Below are 18,633 nucleotides of genomic sequence, written 5' to 3'. Positions count from 1 at the left end.
TTATTTTCATTAAGATGAAGAAAGTTTGCAGACATCCAGGCTTTCACGTCGGCAAGACAAGCCTGCAGAGTATCAATACTCCTCTTATCAGATTCAAGGGGCATATAAATCTGGGTATCGTCCGCATAACAATGAAAAGAAATATTGTATTTCCTAAAAATTGACCCTAGAGGAAGCATATACAGTGAGAATAAAATCGGAGCCAAAATAGAGCCTTGTGGAACACCACAAGTTAAAGGGGCAGAGCCTGACGTAAATTCTCCAATATTGACACAGAAGCTTCTATTAGAGAAATAAGACTAAAACCATTTAAGAGCATGTCCCTGAATGCCTGCACAATACTCAAGTCTCGAAAGGAGAACTGCATGGTCAACTGTGTCAAAAGCAGCACTCAGATCTAACAGCACCAGCACTGCTGACTTGCCAGAGTCCACAGTTAATAAAATATCATTTAAAACCTTTACCAGTGCTGTTTCTGTAGAATGGTGTTTTCTAAAACCTGACTGAAATGCTTCCAAAATATTATTTCCATTTAGAAAGCTCAGCAGTTGATGAAGAACTATTTTCTCTAGGATCTTGGACATGAAAGAAAGGGTAGAGATTGGCCTAAAATTTGATAATACTGTTGGGTCTAAATTGGGTTTTTTAAGAAGTGGGTGAATAATGGCATGCTTCATCTCCTCTGGTACAACCCCATTTACAAGGCTATTATTCATGATCGTTTGGACATTTGATCCAATTACCTCAAAAATCTCTTTAAAAAACTTTGGTGGAAGAACATCAAGGGCAGATCCAGATGGTTTAAGCTGACCTACAATATCTTGCAAATAAGGCAAAGTTACAGGATCAAACTGATTTAAAACGCTAGAGCAATCAGGAAGAATGGAAGGATCATGCAAAGAAGGCACAATATTCAGCCTAATATCCCTAATCTTTTCCACAAAGAAAATCAAAAAGTTATCACACATAGACAGAGACGTTGTAGGGTATAAATTAACAGAGGGATTAACAGCAGCATTTATGGTATTAAAAAGGGCTCTTGGACTATGGCAATTTTTTTCAATAAGATCTGAAAAGTACTTAGACTTAGCTGATTTCACTCCTTTTTGATACTGTGATAGGGAATCCCTTAACATCTCATATGAGATTTGCAACTTTTTATTTTATTTTTATTTTTTTATTATTATGTTAAGAATGCTAGTAATCCTGAAAAAATGCATTGTTTATTTCCACAAAAATATGAATTAGCAAATGTTGATAATAAGAACTGTTCTTAATTATTGAGCACCAAAAATAATCGATAAAAAAAGTTAAATATAAATTGAATTGTTATATTTATTTAAAGTGTTGTAATATAACACTGTATGCCTCGCCTGGGTAAATATAAATATAATAAGGTATTTTATAATGGTGCCACATTTATACTGCACCTGACACGCTAAGGTGAATGAATGCACAATCAAGGTGAAGATCAATTCAAACAGTCTTTTAATAAATCCACACAAGGTTAAATGGCAGGACAGACAGGCAAATCCTATGGTTGTAAATGGACTTGTAAAACCATTTCTAGAGAATTTTTGTTTTTACCTAAGCCATATATCTTCTATGTAGATATCAGAGAACAATTTAAAATAGTGTATCAATGCATTCTATGGCACATTTAAATAGGAGGGCAAATGAAGATAATTAATTACACACACCTGAGCCAAATTACATAATCAAAGGGAGACAGAAACTAGGTCACACTGAGCACATAAGGGATGAAAACACAACAAAACAGTTCATGGGTGTGAAAGTTCGCCCCTCCCCCCCCCCTCCTGGAAGACACAACCTTGCGCCGCAGTTACAACAAAGGACAGGTTGGAGGGGGACTTAGTAGGCGGACAAAGGAGAAGATGTGGGATAGTGAACGGTGGTAAATGGCTGGCAGGAAGATAGGAAAACAATACTGGTGGAGATTCAGGTGGAGAATGGACACCTGGGAGGATGATGATGAAGTCTTGGGTGGAGATGACAGAGGGAGGAGCCAAGGAAGAAACAGTAGAAGCCAGGGCAGATCAAACAGTAGGAGGAGCCAGTGAGAAGACAGGAGGGTCTAGGAGCCAGGCAGGACCCAGGCTGCAGCCATGATGGTGACCCACGGTGAAGCCGACGGAGGGAGGAGCCATGGTGGAGGAAGTGCTGACGACTCCAGGGAGCCCACCGACAGTGGCGGAGCAGGTGGTGGTGGAGCCCGAGGCAGAGACTTACAGCCGACGAGCCAGTGTGAGGATCTGGAGGACCAAGGCAGAGCAGATGGCTCTGGAAGGGGATTTGGAAGGCCATAGTTGAGTAAGAAGACCAAGGTGGAGCTGGAGGGATGGAGGGATAAGGCACAGGTGGAAGAGTGGAGTCCTGAGGCAGCGGATGGTCGACAACTGACCAAGAGGGACGAGGGAGCCTAGCAGAGCTGGTGGACTGATTGGCCACGGTGGAGATGAGGGAGCTAGGAGCCATGGTGGAGCCGCTGGGCCAGTGGGCCGAAGAGGAGATCCCTTGCTGATTTTGTACAAGAAACACAGAATAACTGTCAATCTCCCTCAGTCTGGGGCTCCATGCAAGATTTCACTTCATGGAGTTTAAATGATCATAAGAATGGTGAAAAATCAGCCCAGAACAGGAGGATTTTGTCAATGATAAGGCAGCTGGGATCATAGTCACCAAGACAACAATTGGTAACGCAATACGCCGTGAAGGACTTAAATCCTGCAGCACCCGCAAAGTCCCCATGCTCAAGAAAGCACATGTATAGGCCCGTCTGAACATCTGAATCATTCAGAGGAGAACTGGGTGAAAGTGTTGTGGTCAGATGAGACTAAAATCTATTTTTTTGGCATCAACTCAACTCACCGTGTTTGGAAGGATGCTGCCTATGACCCCAAGAACACCATCCCCACTGTCAAACATAGAGGTGGAAACATTATGCTTTGGGGGTGTTTTTCTGCTAAGGGGACAGGACAACTGCGCCGCATCAAAGAGACAATGAATAGGGCAAGAACCTTGAGTAAGAACCTCCTTCTTCTTTCAGCCGGGGCATCGAAAATGGATTGAAGATGGTATTCCAGCATGACAATGACCCACACAGTCAAGGCAACAAAGAAGTCAAGTCAAGTCAAGATTATTTACATATCTATCTTGATAGTAAAGTAGTCAATAAAGTCTTTAACTGGTGCTGGGAAAATTCAATGCCTTTTCGTGCTTTATTCTTCGTTAATTTAGCCACTGTATTGAATAAATACCTAGGGTTATGTTTGTTTTCCTTAATCTTCCTTAACCGCAAAGGAGCAACTGTATCTAAAGTGCTGGAAAAACGAGAGTCTATAGCAGGGCTATTCAATTGGCGGCCCGCGGGCCAAATGCGGCCCGCCAATCATCTTCGTCCGGCCCGAGGGAGCAGCAGATGGCTTGAATGGTTTTTGCACTAAGTTTGTCCACTAGGCGGCGGGCCAGCCAAAAAAGAAAAGCGAGAGAGCCAAGAACCACAACAATCTACCGGAGATCGCAACATCAATAGACGGCAGATTTGACAAGCACTTGTAAGGCTCCAGACTGCGACCAAATGGTCGCATTTTTTCTGCCGGTGCGACTAAATTTTGTGAGCGGTCGCAAAGGCGTGACCATTGCGTTATTCAACTCAAACGCGCTGCTATTTCTGTTTCAAATGAGAAACATTAAACGGCAAACAAAGCGAAAGAGAAACCAAAAAGCGCCACGTTTGAGCTGCGCAGCGCGGACCGTTTATCAGCTCCGACCGCAACGCAAACACAATTGTCCAAGCACAGAACAGCCTCGGGAACCAAAGTTGATTTCGCGACACTGTTACTGCACAGTGCGAGATCCAGTGAAAAGTGTTTGATTTTGCCCAGAATAAATTAAGGTTGTTGAAAGATCAGTGAGAATCATTCAAATTCTGCTCAGAATTCTGTTACAAACAGCGCTGATGTAGGTCAAACAAACAGAAGTCACACCAACTTAAGCAAAGTCGAATGTTATTACAGTATTAATTTCAGGGTTTGTACAACCTTTTGAGAGAGAAATTCAAGCACTTTTCAATGACTTTCAAGCATTTTCCAAAACCATTTTAAGCACTTTATAGCTCTTATGATCCAATTTGAATGTTATTTTGATGGACAAAATATACTTTGTGTTAAACAAACACTAATGTAAAATTAAAAACATAAAATTACGATTATAACCAGTATATGGCAATAATAATCTGTATATTTTATGCATATACAATTTATAGTTTATGTAAAGATTGTTTTAAAATCACCTAAATTAAAAGCTGTTATAAGGCCTATATTTCAGAGCCTATTAAATGTTGGGCTTCCAATTTTACTGTAATGTTGAATGGACATAATTAATATGTAAAACTGAGAGAAAATTCATTTAATTGAGACACCAGTAGCAATATTGATATCAATACTTCATTAATAATAGGCTACTTGGTAAAAAGATGCTATTAAACACATATTTTGAAATACTTTGTTGTTTCTACCTTAATTTGGAGGTTCATTGTGAAATTATGACAGTATAAATATATAAATATGCGATTATTCATGATTAATTAAAAAAAATGTGATTTTTATTTATTTTTTTAATTGATTGACAGACAGCATTATTTATAGATGTTGGTGTTGGTAATATTAGTTCATTTTAGTGAATATGCATTTCAATGTAATTGTCTTGGCCCACTTCAAATTTCCTGTTCGATAATCCGGCCCTCAAATGGATCTAATTGAATAGCCCTGGTCTATAGTTTCTGTTATAGCTATTGGATATGCTGAAGAATTCAGATATGTCAGGAAGATTTTAAAACGTTTTTGACTTGGAGAGGATCTGTAGAGAGGTGTGGGACAAAATTCGCTCAGGCTCCAGGGCGATCCTTAGCTCTGTCACACTCCTAGGCGATAGCTCGTCAGATGTGCCGGGCTCTGGCTGTCCGTCAGTGGTGGGCTTGAACTGTGGCTCCATGTAACAGGGTGGTGGTTGGCCGGGCTCTGGGTTGAACATAATTAAACACGAGGGTAAATCACAGAATGGCCAGACAGACAAGATACACATGTAGGGACGTAGTAGACTGGACAGAGAACAGTGAAATGACAACAACTTATTGCTTCCTCAACTGGGCATTAACCCAAAACAACCTTATGCAACACTAAACTTGTAGCTTAATCTATATTGTATGCTTAAAATACACCGTATGATTAATGCATTCATGTTATGTATTTCTTCTTTTTTTTGTTTGTTTGTTTTTTAGCATATATCTTGTGACAGTGACTTCCCAGGCAGTGGGTGGCAGCACAGAGACTCTGTGTGCACAGATCCATGAGCCCAAAGTACCGCTGTCCATAGTGGTAACTTTGAAGACTGACAATAGCAACTTAACCATTCTACAACAGGGCTCCATTAAAAAGGATTTCTACAAATGTGTCCCTTTTAAGGTTGGTATGCTCAGTACAGCTTAAGAGAACAGAGAGTAAATAGGCTGTACTTATAGTACACTGGTACAGTACAGCTTGCAATGCTATGCTTTGGAGGTCATGACACTTTCCTGCATCATGTCTGTACAATACTTATAATTTTACATTAAGGTTAAAGAGCCTATCCATAATGAGATATAAAATATAGTTAATTTGCAAGTAAAACCCTAAAATTAGCATTTATCAGTGAATCTTGCATATATTTTTCAATTTTTCAATGATTCCTGCAGTCTTGATGTTGCTTTCAAACTTATACTCTATAGTCTGCAAGTGGAGTCTTATGTTCCATATTTTCTTGATTTGTTTCTTTCAGGTCCCTGTAGTCACTGCGGAGTCTGTGGCATCCATCGATGTTGTAATCAGAGGAACCAACACATCCCTGAACAAAACCACTAAGATTGTCATAAATCCTTCCCAAAATCTTTATTTCATCCAGTCAGATAAGCCTATCTACAAGCCTGGACAAAAAAGTAATACATGTTCTTGTAAATTAGTTAAAAAATAGTTGTCAGTACTCATTTTTTCTTATTAACATGAGCATGTGAGTTATTCTGTATTACATATTGTATGTGCTAATATTCGATCTCAAATTTTTTCTTCCCCAGTTAAATTCCGCATTGTGTCTCTGGATTCCAATTTATTGCCCCGGAATCAAGTGGTAAATTATTATAATTTTTTTACATTTTATTTATTTTATTTTATTTTCAATTGAAATTATATATATTATTGTTCTTTTGACCTAACTGAAATGACTTCTGTCTTTCTCTTGCAGTTTCGAACTGTTGAACTCCAGGTAAAATCCTTCAAGCAGCCATGACCTGTTCATTATTTGTTACTTGACTTAAATGCAGGGCAATTCCAATGTATTATTTTTCATTATGTGTCACTGTTGTTTAGGACCCTTTTTCAAATCGCATTGGTCAGTGGTTGAATCGGACCACAAGGATTGGCATTTTGGATCTGTCCCACTCCATGTCTCCAGATGCTGCTCAGGGTTACTACACGATCACTGCTTGGGATGAAAAAAACCAACCAATATCACACAGCTTTGAAATTAAAGAATACGGTCAGAACCAATTTCAAATTTTTTCAGTCCAATACTGATCTGCTTTTAAGCTGTACAATTTCTTATAGTACCCCCCCCCCCCACATGTCTCTTTTAGTTCTGCCAAAATATGAAGTGAACATCGATTTTCCACCCTATATAACTGTCAAGGACAAAGAGGTCACTCTGAAAGTTTGTGCAAAGTAAGAATTTATTACAAATAATATTAATTTCTTTACAGATACATGATGTGCATACCTGTGTTTCAGTGATATGTTCAGCCTAATTAAATACTCTTTTCACTATCTTTAGATACACTTATGGCAAGCCTGTGCTGGGGTCTGTGAATGCTGAAGTGTGTAGGCAGAACTACGGTTACTATTGGAGGAGACCTTACCCTTACCCTTACCCTGGCATGGTTAACGAATGCAAGAAATATTCAATGACAGTGCGTTATTCCCTGCACATACAAAACTGTTTACTTTTTGGGTTTGTAATCCTAAAAACACTGTACTAATTGTAATTTATCCTCTTAAACATCTTAAAATATAACAAGGTCCCAAATACAAGAAATATTAATGAGCTGATGAATATCAAATGTATTGTATTATTCAATATTACATCTGAAGTGTATATGTTTTAGGTGTATTAATGGAAAGTTCCATAACACCTCTCAGCGTTTTTGGCAGTACACTTTAAGTTAAAGTGTTGAAGTAAAGGTTAAAGTGTTTAAACATATTTCAAAGACAAAATAAATCATTATGAAGTTACATATAACAATGTACTGAAGACTTAGGCTAGTACGTTAAAACACTTAGTTCAGCATTTAATAACATTTAAGTTTTTTTTTTAATAATGATTTAAATAAAAAAACTAGTAATTATATAAAACTGTCCCAACTTTTTGGAATTGGGTTGTATGAAGTACAAATGATATAATTCTGTTATAAGTACACTTTTAAAAATAAAGGTTCCTCTTGATGCCATAGAAGAACCTTTTTTGTCTAAATGGTTCCATAAAAAACCTTAAACATCTGAAGAACCTTTCTGTTTCACAAAAGGTTCTTTGTGGCAAAAGAAGGTTCTTCAGATTATAAAACGGTAAGAAAGAGATGGTTCTTTAAAGAACCTTTGACTGAATGGTTCTTTGTGGAACCAAAAATGGTTCTTTCATGGCATCACTCCAAGAACCTTTTGAAGCACCTTTATTTTTAAGAGTGTACCCTTATAAAAATAGAATGTACCAAATTGTTCATTTTTACAAGGGTCCATATGAAAGTCTAAATAACCATTTTCTTTTCATTCTTATTCATTCAGACTGACAGGACTGGTTGTGGGTCTCGGGTGATAAATGTGACAGAAATTGGCATGACTTTAGGAGACTCTTTCCAAGTGAATTGTAACGTGGAGGAGTCTGGAACAGGTAAGAATGTAAAACAAACTCTCTTTATTCTCCAAAACAGAGTAATTAAATATGGTCTTTTGTTCCTCCAGGGATAACAATGCAGGGTTCTACCTCAGCTGTGTTTATCCATGATTATGCCTATGTTAACTTTGCTGACACACCAGATACATACAGGCCTGGCATGGTCTTTAAGGGAAAGGTAACTGGTAGCTTTGCTATAAATTATTGAGTGAATTCTCCAAAAGTAACTCTACAGTCTACATGTATTTTAATAACCATCTTTAAAAAAAAGTTAATTGTGGTACCATAACTGTTACTTTTTGTCCGACTTTGTAAAATAGAGCAATATTAATAATTAATGTTATTTAATATGGGCAGTTACCCATATTGTGTATCCATCTTGCTATATTTGTTTGTGAGCGAATCATTTTGCCTTTTTCTACATGGTTTTTAAACAGGTTGTGGTCACTAATTCACAGTCCACACCAATAAAAAATGAGTCGGTGATTGTATATCCACGTTATGGAGAAAAAAGAGTCAATGTGACACTGACGACAGACATCAATGGCACTGCCCACTTCTTCTTTAACACTTCGGATTGGTCAGAATTACCTGTGCATTTACAGGTTAGTGGTGTTTTAGTTTGTATAACATGATGTTTATGAATATAATTCAGCATACTGATGATTTGCAATTTTTTTAGGCCAATCTTAAGGGAAGTGAAGAACGGAGTGCCTTTGAGCCTTACACATATTATCCATCAGGCTATCACTACGTAAGACCCTTTTACTCCAAAAGCAAAAGTTTCCTGATGTTGACAAAGGCTCCAGAGAAGCTCAGCTGTAACAGTGATGCAACAGTGATGGCCAGTTACATCATTCAGAGCAGTGCACTGAAAACAGGCCAGAAAACCTTGGATTTCTTTTACATTGTAGGTTTAAAAATAACAATCTTTTTTGTTTGTACATCAATTGTTTGGTCATTTGTTTTATTGCTTAACAAGCTCTTTTTTTATTATTGATAATTTTTCATTTTTTATATATCAGTAGCACATTGGTTATTAGGCAGTATTAAAGATTTATTTGATTATCTGTGTAGGTTTATATTGGAACACTAAAACCCTTACAATTCAATATTGTTAAATGCATTTTTTTGGGCAAATCACAAAATAAATATCATACTTTAGTGCACATTAAAATGTTATAATATAGCATAATCTTTTTCAAAGTTTATTTAGAGAAAATAGTCAAGACTTTTAATATTAACCATTTATTGCTGCCATAATATGAAAATAATAAGCAGGACTGGACACATTTTTTTAGTAAGGTTTCTTAAATCTTGTAGCCATAATAATGAAGGAGCATTACATAAATCGTCCTACAGTAATTATCTACCTGCACTCCAGGTTATGTCCAGAGGCAGGATTGTTCAAACTGGTCGTCTGTCTGTGAATGTGAACACCGAAAATGGTACACAGCTCTTTTACATTACCAATCACTTTGTTGTCTTATTGTGTAAGAGTATTGTGTATTATGTACATTGTGCTTCAGCATGTGCCTTTTTTGTTTCCACAAATGCTCTCTCGTTTTCATGAAAGAAAACAAAGGAGAACTGACATTCACACTGAAGAAGACAGCAGCTCTGTCTCCATACGCTCAGGTGGTGGTTTACACAGTTCTTCCCAATAGAGAAACTGTAGCAGACAGTATGAACTTCCCCATTGAAGAATGTTTGCCAAACAAGGTCAGAAAATCCCACATGAAATCTCATTTCAGAACTCAATGTGACTTCAAGTTTTTATGTTGTGATGAGAGTGTGCCTGTGCTTTTACAGGTGTCCTTAAAGTTCTCGTCTTCCACTGCATTGCCTGGAGAGAAGATATCTTTTAACCTGAAAGCCAATGCTGGTTCCTTGTGCTCTGTGCGGGCCATTGATCAGAGTGTGCTGCTGTTGAGACCAGAGGCCGAGCTGGATGCCGCTGCTGTATGTTAAACCATAATGTACATTACAGCTATAACTAGTAGATAATCTTTATTTTAAAAGATGAGTCAAAGATGTGGCACTATAGTATAAGAGTGCATTTCTTAGAACTTATTAGTAATTATTAGGAAATTGCCTTGTCACTGCTATGGCTCAGTATCTGTTATTACTCTACAGGTCCTTAGAATGTTACCAGTCCAGATTTTGTATGGTTACCCATACAATGTTGAGGAGTGGGAGCCTAACCCCTGTGAATATCCCTGGAAGATAATCCGTGGAAGGGGCAAGCGCTCCGGCTTCTACTATCCTTATTACGGCGACAAAAAAGACGTCTACAACATCTTTAGAGTAAGATACAAAACATGTCCCATTTCTTGTTTCAGAGGTCCTGCGGTGTCTCACTGTACACTATTTATCTTACACACAGTAACATACTGTAACACTTGCTTCTTCCTAGGCAGTTGGAATCAAAATCGCTACCAACTCTGATGTGAAAGAGCCTGTTGTTTGTCATTATTATAATACATTAATGAAAGAATGTAAGTACCTTGAATTTTTAGGATTTGGAAATGCCCTTTTTATCTAAATGTATTTACAAACTGTCATTTCAAACAGCTGTTATGGGCGATGGTGAGAGCATGAGATGTAAGTAACTTCAATTTTTTTCGGATTTGGAAATACCCTTTTTATCCGGTTGTATTTACAAACTCTCCATTCAAATAGTTGCTGGGGAAAACAGCATGCGCGTGAATGTGGATGCTCCGGATGTGAATTTGGCTCCAAATGTGGAAAAACGTGCTGAGAAGATCCGCAAATTCTTTCCAGAAACCTGGATATTCGATCTTTTACCTGTGGGGTATGTATCTTACACCATGGCATTACTGCATGTACTGTATACATTGTAGACCTTTTTAACAATGCTGAAAAAAATAATATTAAACAAACAATTCACTGCTTCAGTGCTTATTAATATTTTAAAAACTTTTTGAAATACAAAATCACATTTTCATTCATCAGGAAATCAGGATCTGTGGACATTGCAAAGATAGTCCCGGACAGCATCACTAAATGGGCAGCAGGGGCTTTCTGCACATCTTCTGCCGGGTTTGGAGTGGCCCCCAAGACTGATCTCACTGTTTTCAAGCCCTTCTTTGTGAGCCTCTCCCTTCCTTACTCTGTTATCCGTGGGGAGACGTTCACTCTCAAAGCCACTGTATTCAACTACCTCCCCAAATGTATCATGGTAAGTAAAGGTTTTGCAAGCGTTTGTAGTAAAACTTTTTCCTGTAGGCTGCCACTGTACAAATCTCGGTCTTTTCATAAAGGTGAAGGTCACGCTGGAAAACTCACCACAGTTCACAGCTCAGCCGTGCAGAGGCTGCACATACACTCAATGTGTATGCTCTGAAGAAAGCCAAACCTTCCAGTGGATTATTACACCCTCTGAACTAGGTAAGCCAGATACTTTGACTTCTATATGAGCAAAAATTAACAGAAATTTCATTCAATTTGATTCCCTACACTGAAAAACGTATTTTACGTCTGATAATGTTTGTACCAGGACATGATATTACACTTATAATAGGATTTTTTAAAAAGTGTCTTTCATCGAAAAATAAAATTCTGTCAAGTTACTCAACCTCATGTTGTTTTTTTCTTCTGATATTAAATATATTTTTGAAGGGGTCATCGGATACAAAACTACCTTTTACATGTTGTTTGCACAATAATGTGTGTTGGTAGTTGTGCACAGTGTGTGTACACAGCCAACCTACAGTGATAAAAATCCACCCAGTAGCATTTTTTAATCTTTAAAAGTAATATTCCTTTTTTAAAATCAGGTCATTCTCAGCTTCTTGCCGGTGTTACAGCACACCGACAGAGGATGCTCCCACATAGTAGATTGACATTAATGCCTTACCTTAGACCCGCCCTCACCGAGGTGTGTGTGTGTTTTACAGGAAAGGTGAACATTAAAGTGCGTGCTGAGGCGGTGCAGAGCCAAGAACTGTGTGGCAATGAAGTGGTGACTTTGCCAGACAAAGGCAGAGTTGATGCTGTGATGCAGAGCGTTCTGGTGGAGGTACGTATCTCCATTGTATGACAATTACTCTCATAATACATATTTCTGGTCATACTGTGTTGAAAGTGCACATTATTGTAAAGAAAAAAAAAAAACACTTCGTATTGTAAGACAATATCTGTTTGGGTATTGTTTTGAATGTTAAAATTAATTAAGAATGATCTATCGTCTATCTATATATCTAACTATAAATTTGCAATTTTTTTTGCTTTGCTTTAAAAATTCAATTGACACTCTTATTACTTGTATTTCTCAGGCAGAGGGAACCAAACAGTCCATCACTCAGAATGAACTCATCTGCTTAACAGGTTAGCGACATTACAGTGTATTGTGTTATCAATCAAAAAAGAATAAAAAAAATGAAAGAATTTGAATTAATAATTTTGATCTTCAATGTGTAAAAATAAGCAAAAAATCCTGTTTACAGTATACAGCACACTGGAAGTCTGTGGCAAAAAGCCTTTAAGAAAAAAACTTCCAATTCCAGCTTTTGAACCCTGTGTAGTTTTTACAGATGAAGAAAATGACTGTGGTAAAGTACAGCATGATTTGTACCTGACGTTTTTCCTCTATTCCATTAGACCGTCCACAGGAGACATTAGTCAATCTCACTCTACCCAAAGTGTTTGTCAAGGGTTCTGCCAAAAGCTTCGTCACTGTTCTGGGTGAGCCTAAAAATGTTTGTTGTATATATTTGAAATACTCTGTAATCAATAGAATTGCTCTCATTGAGTAGTTTTCAGTTTTTAATCATACTGACGGTTATATTGCTTTTTGGTTCGTAGGTGATCTGATGGGTCGTGCTCTGAGGAACATCCGTGATCTGTTGGCTATGCCGTATGGCTGTGGAGAGCAGAACATGGTGCGTTTTGCCCCCAATATCTACATCCTTCAGTACCTGGAGAGCAGTGGGCAGCTCACTCCTGAGATTAAAAACCAAGCCATAACCTTCCTGGAGAGTGGTGAGGAAAACTGCTATGAAATTAAGATTATTGTGATACTATCTAGATATTAAATTAAAAAAAAAAAAAAAAAAAAAAAAATATATATATATATATATATATATATATATATATATTTTTTTTTTTTTTTTTTTTTTTTTTTTTGCCGAAAAAACATAGCAAAAATTCTAATTAGGACATTGTTTGTAGTCTTTTTAGTTTTTATTATTATTATTATTATTATTATTATTTCGTTAAACTCATAAAACAACAGTATATCAACATGCAAACAATTAATTCAAGCGTCTTTTCAAGCTACCTCACCAGAGCGCTTATCAGCTGGATTTGACTGATGATAGATTCATCAGTTTGATTGAACAATTTTAACTTAGGGATAAATTGAAAAATATTTAACTCCAGTAAATAAATTCAGTAATTTTAACTAAATATTTACTTTTTTTTTTTGCAGGCTACCAGAGAGAGCTGACATACAAGCATGATGATGGATCTTACAGTGCTCATGGCAGGACTGGTCCTTCTGGTAACACCTGGTGAGTCAATGAAATAATTCAGTCACTTTATTAACTTATGTTATGTGTTACATTAGGCGTTTTTGGAATAGGCTGCTAGAGAAATCCACATGGACTTACTGAAAAGTATTAAGGCATATTTACTGAAGTATTTACTGAGTATTTGACAGCAATTTCTATTACTTGTGTGTTCAGGTTAACTGCATTTGTGATGAAGTCTTTCGGTGGGGCAAAGAAGTATATATTTATAGATCAGGCCAACATCGACCAGGCAAAGGAATGGCTCCATCAACAACAGCAGGGGAATGGCTGCTTTGCCTCTGTGGGGACACTTTTTAACAACATGTTAAAGGTGAAGATCTTCTTAGAGCCTGTTTTTATGTGTTTTCGTTTGGTCTAGCTGGTCTCCCAGCCTGATCAATCTGGTCTTGCTGGTCTCCCAAATTCAGCTTTGGCATCACAGGAATAAATTACATTTTAAAATATATCCAATAAGAAAAAACAGCAATTATAATAATAATTTACAATATTACTTGAATTTCAATTTATGCAGCCTTGGTAAGAATACAATACTTTTGTCAAAACAATTAAAGAATTTTACCAAACCAAACATTTGTTCCCTTCCGGGAACTCGAACTGCGTCATCAACGCTATGGGGAACGCAATTCTCCAAGAACAAAAAAAGAACAACCCTTGGTTTCTGTCTCAGGGCTCGGTGCTGGGAGCTCTTTGTCGCCGCATCACGCTAGCGACAGATGCTTTCCTCACCGGCCGGGGAGCGGTCATGAGTAGCTGCTCGGCCCGTGGCCTGTACCCCCGCCCGGAAATGTGGAGACTATGGGTGTGGCCCCTGAGGGGGCACATCTCATAGAGGCTGGTCTCTCAACTGAGGTTGCTGACACCATCCTTCATTCCAGAGCTCCCTCTACAAGGAAACTCTATGGCCTTAAATGGAAGCTGTTCACTGCATGGTGCAATCAGCACCAATTAGACCAAGTTTACTGCCCGATAGGTACAGTTAGGCCGAGGTAGACTTATTCCCTCTTGTTCTGGTGGTGACCAGACAGAGGTATATTACTCCATCCTCGTGTGCCTGAGGGCCGAGGTATACTATCTCCCTCTTGGTCTGGCTGGAGAGCAGACAGAGGTGTAGTATTCTATCCTCGTGCGCCTGAGAGCCGAGGTAGACTTATTCCCTCTTGTTCTGGTGGTGACCAGACAGAGGTATATTACTCTATCCTCGTGTGCCTAAGGGCTGAGGTACACTATTTCCCTCTTGGTCTGGCGGTAGAGCAGACAGAGGTGTATCACTTTCTCCTCGTGTGCCCGAGGGCCGAGGAATACTCTCCCTCTGGTTCTAGTATGACTAGACCAAGGATAATTCTCTCCCTCTGGTTCTGGTAGATGACCAGACCAAGGTTTATTCTCTCCCTCTTGTTCTGGCAGGACGCCAGACAAAGGAGTATTATGCTGTCCTCGTGTGCCTGAGGGCCGAGGAATACTCTCCCTCTGGTTCTAGTATGACTAGACCAAGGATCATTCTCTCCCTCTGGTTCTGGTAGATGACCAGACCAAGGTTTATTCTCTCCCTCTTGTTCTGGCAGGACGCCAGACAAAGGAGTATTATGCTGTCCTCGTGTGCCTGAGGGCCGAGGAATACTCTCCCTCTGGTTCTAGTATGACTAGACCAAGGATCATTCTCTCCCTCTGGTTCTGGTAGATGACCAGACCAAGGTTTATTCTCTCCCTCTTGTTCTGGCGGACACCAGACAAAGGAGTATTATGTTCTCCTCGTGTGCCTAAGGGCCGAGGAATACTCTCCCTCTGGTTCTAGTACGACTAGACCAAGGATCATTCTCTCCCTCTGGTTCTGGCTGACGACCAGACCAAGGAACTCTATGTTCTCCTCGTGGGCCTGAGGGCCGAGGACTACTTTCCCTCTTGTTCTGGTTGGTGACCAGACAAAGGTATATTATTCTATCCTCGTGTGCCTGAGGGCCGAGGTATACTATCTCCCTCTTGGTCTGGCTGGAGAGCAGACAGAGGTGTATCACTTTCTCCTCGTGTGCCCGAGGGCCGAGGCAGATTCTCCCTCTGGTTCTAGTACAATACTAGACCAAGGATTGTTCTCCCTCTGGTTCTGGTATGACCAGACCAAGGATCATTCTCCCTCTCGTTCTGGCAGTTTCCCCAGACAGAGGTGGAATATCACTCGCGTCCTGGTAATTTCCCCAGGCGGAGATCCTTTGGTGCCCTGGACAGGTAAGTATTCTTAGGCACTGCCCTCTTGTTCTGGCGGTTCCCCAGGCAGAGGTGTACTACCCCTCACATCCTGGTATCCCCAGGAGGGGACCTTGAGTATTCTGGCTTGACCCACCAGACTCAATTCAATTCAATTCAATTCAAGTTTATTTGTATAGCGCTTTTCACAATACGAATCGTTGCAAAGCGCTGTACAAAAGTCTAGGCTACTACAATATATTTAGTAATTTTAGTATTTAGTGGTGAATACTGTATGTCAAGTCGATGTACATATGATATAAATGTTAAAATCAGTAACTGTGTAATCGAACAGATGATGAACACTAATTGCAATGATTATGTGCTGTGATCAAACTTGTAAGAAAATTATGTAGTGCTGTATGTTGTTTCAAGGCTGGCATCATCTGCGGTCCTCTGAGGGGTCGGCATCATCTCTTCTTCTGAATCCAGACTGAATCTTGTGTAAATCCTAGTTACCACGGGATGGAAATCCCGTGGCAGAAACAGAGAAACAAATAGAGAAATAATTAGCGTAGCTGCTGTTCCAACTTCCAACCAAACAAAAATGATGTGTTTAGCCCAAGCCGAAGAATATTAATGTGCATTTGATCAGATGTAACTGAAGTACAACGTTATGAGATACATTATGTGAATGCTTGGCTAAAGAGATGAGTCTTTAATCTAGATTTAAACATAGAGAGTGTGTCTGAACCCCGAACGTTATCAGGAAGGCTATTCCAGAGTTTGGGACCCAAATGAGAAAAGGCTCTCCCTCCTTTAGTGGACTTTGCTATCCTAGGTACTACTAAAAGTCCAGAGTTTTGCGACCTTAGGGAGCGTGAGGGATTGTAGCGTGGTAGAAGACTAGTTAGGTATGCAGGAGCTAAACCATTAAGGGCCTTAAAGGTAAGAAGTAATATTTTGTAAGTGATACGGAACCTAATAGGTAGCCAGTGTAGAGACTGTAAAATTGGGGTAATATGATCATATTTTCTTGATCTGGTAAGGACTCTAGCAGCTGCATTTTGGACTACCTGTAGCTTATTTATTGAAGAAACAGGACAACCACCTAGTAGTGCATTACAATAGTCCAGTCTAGACGTCATGAATGCATGAACTAACTTTTCTGCATCAGAAACAGGTAACATGTTCCGTAGCTTAGCAATGTTTCTAAGATGGAAGAATGCTGTTTTAGTAACATAGGAAATATGATTTTCAAAAGACAGGTTGCTGTCTAATATAACACCCAGATTTTTGACTGTAGAGGAAACAACAGTACATCCGTCTAATTGCAAGTTGTAGTTTAGGAGATTCTGTGTACTCTTTTTTGGTCCAATAAGTAATATCTCAGTCTTATCTGAATTTAACAGTAGAAAATTATTGGTCATCCAGTCTTTCACATTTTTAACACACTCTGTTAACTTTGCTAAGTTAGAAGTTTCATCTGGTCTTGTTGAAATATATAGTTGAGTGTCATCAGCATAACAATGGAAACTAATCCCATATTTCCTAATAATATTACCAAGGGGTAACATGTAAATTGAAAATAGTAGAGGACCTAGGACAGATCCTTGTGGCACTCCATACTTTACTGGTGTTAGCTGCGATGACTCCCCATTTAAATAAACAAAGTGATAGCGATCGGACAGGTATGATCTGAACCATCTTAATGCCTGCCCTTGAATACCTGTATAGTTTTGTAATCGATCTATGAGTATTTCATGATCTATAGTGTCGAACGCAGCACTAAGATCAAGTAAAACTAGCAATGAGACACAGCCTTGATCTGCCGCAAGTAGCAAGTCGTTTGTGATTTTTACAAGTGCAGTTTCTGTGCTATGATGGGGCCTGAAACCTGACTGAAATTCTTCAAAGATATTATTATTTTGCAAGAAGGAGCACAATTGAGCAGACACAACTTTTTCTAGAATTTTAGACATAAATGGAAGATTAGAAATGGGTCTGTAATTTGCCAGTTCACTAGGGTCTAGCTGTGGTTTCTTAATAAGAGGTTTAATAACTGCTAGTTTGAATGGTTTTGGGACATGACCTAAAGATAATGATGAGTTAACAATATTAAGAAGCGGTACTTCTGCTACAGGTAACAACTCTTTTAGTAATTTAGTGGGTACAGGATCTAATAGGCATGTTGTTGGTTTAGATGTGGTGATAAGTTTATTTAATTCTTTCTGTTCTATAGTTGTAAAGCACTGCAGTTTTTCTTCCGGTGTAATGACTAATGTTGAATTATCAGTTGCAGTAGTAACTATATTTGTTATTGTATTTCTAATGTTGTCTATTTTATCAGTAAAGAAATTCATAAAGACATTACTATTAAACTGTGCAGGAATATTCAGGTCAGGAGGTGTTTGGTTATTTGTTAATCTAGCCACTGTGCTAAATAAAAACCTTGGATTGTTTTGGTTTTTTTCTATGAGTTGGTGGATATACTCGGCTCTAGCAGCTTTTAAAGCCCGTCTATAGCTGGACATACTGTTTTTCCACGCAATTTTAAAAACTTCTAAGTTAGTTTTTCTCCATTTACGCTCAAGATTACGAGTTTCTTTTTTTAGAGAATGGGTATTACTGTTGTACCATGGCGCAGTACGTTTTTCTCTAACCTTTTTTAGCTTGATTGGGGCAACAGCTTCTAATGTATTAGAGAAGATAGTGCCTATGTTACTAGTCATTTTGTCTAGTTCATGTTTATTTATGGGTGCACAGAGCAGTTGAGATAAATCAGGCAGGTTATTTGTGAATCTATCTTTGGTAGCAGGAACAATAGTTCTGCCCAGACGATAGCGCGGAGCTATATAGTTAACATCAGTGATACGCAGCATGCACGATACGAGGAAATGATCGGTAA

General features: G+C 38.6%; 1 protein-coding gene across 1 annotated transcript in view; it reads left to right on the top strand.

Annotated features, from left to right (window-relative positions):
* Nucleotides 1-18,633, top strand: part of LOC141284262 (alpha-2-macroglobulin-like protein 1) — a 31,119-nt gene that overhangs the window by 1,536 nt on the left and 10,950 nt on the right. Inside the window, exons 2-27 of the mRNA XM_073817266.1 lie at nt 5,300-5,483; nt 5,836-5,992; nt 6,128-6,180; nt 6,295-6,315; nt 6,420-6,588; nt 6,686-6,770; nt 6,880-7,015; nt 7,884-7,989; nt 8,061-8,170; nt 8,430-8,597; nt 8,675-8,902; nt 9,377-9,440; nt 9,569-9,714; nt 9,805-9,954; nt 10,129-10,299; nt 10,409-10,490; nt 10,567-10,596; nt 10,675-10,807; nt 10,969-11,194; nt 11,277-11,403; nt 11,913-12,034; nt 12,291-12,342; nt 12,616-12,699; nt 12,820-12,996; nt 13,445-13,526; nt 13,701-13,857. Coding sequence (XP_073673367.1) covers nt 5,300-5,483; nt 5,836-5,992; nt 6,128-6,180; nt 6,295-6,315; nt 6,420-6,588; nt 6,686-6,770; nt 6,880-7,015; nt 7,884-7,989; nt 8,061-8,170; nt 8,430-8,597; nt 8,675-8,902; nt 9,377-9,440; nt 9,569-9,714; nt 9,805-9,954; nt 10,129-10,299; nt 10,409-10,490; nt 10,567-10,596; nt 10,675-10,807; nt 10,969-11,194; nt 11,277-11,403; nt 11,913-12,034; nt 12,291-12,342; nt 12,616-12,699; nt 12,820-12,996; nt 13,445-13,526; nt 13,701-13,857 — 3,220 coding nt within the window. The remainder of the gene's footprint in view (nt 1-5,299; nt 5,484-5,835; nt 5,993-6,127; nt 6,181-6,294; nt 6,316-6,419; nt 6,589-6,685; nt 6,771-6,879; nt 7,016-7,883; nt 7,990-8,060; nt 8,171-8,429; nt 8,598-8,674; nt 8,903-9,376; nt 9,441-9,568; nt 9,715-9,804; nt 9,955-10,128; nt 10,300-10,408; nt 10,491-10,566; nt 10,597-10,674; nt 10,808-10,968; nt 11,195-11,276; nt 11,404-11,912; nt 12,035-12,290; nt 12,343-12,615; nt 12,700-12,819; nt 12,997-13,444; nt 13,527-13,700; nt 13,858-18,633) is intronic.

Source organism: Garra rufa, chromosome 14, assembly GCF_049309525.1.
Source record: "Garra rufa chromosome 14, GarRuf1.0, whole genome shotgun sequence".
Classification (NCBI taxonomy): Eukaryota; Metazoa; Chordata; class Actinopteri; order Cypriniformes; family Cyprinidae; genus Garra; species Garra rufa.
Note: the sequence above shows the minus strand (reverse complement) of the source record. Positions and strands in the feature narration are given on the sequence as shown.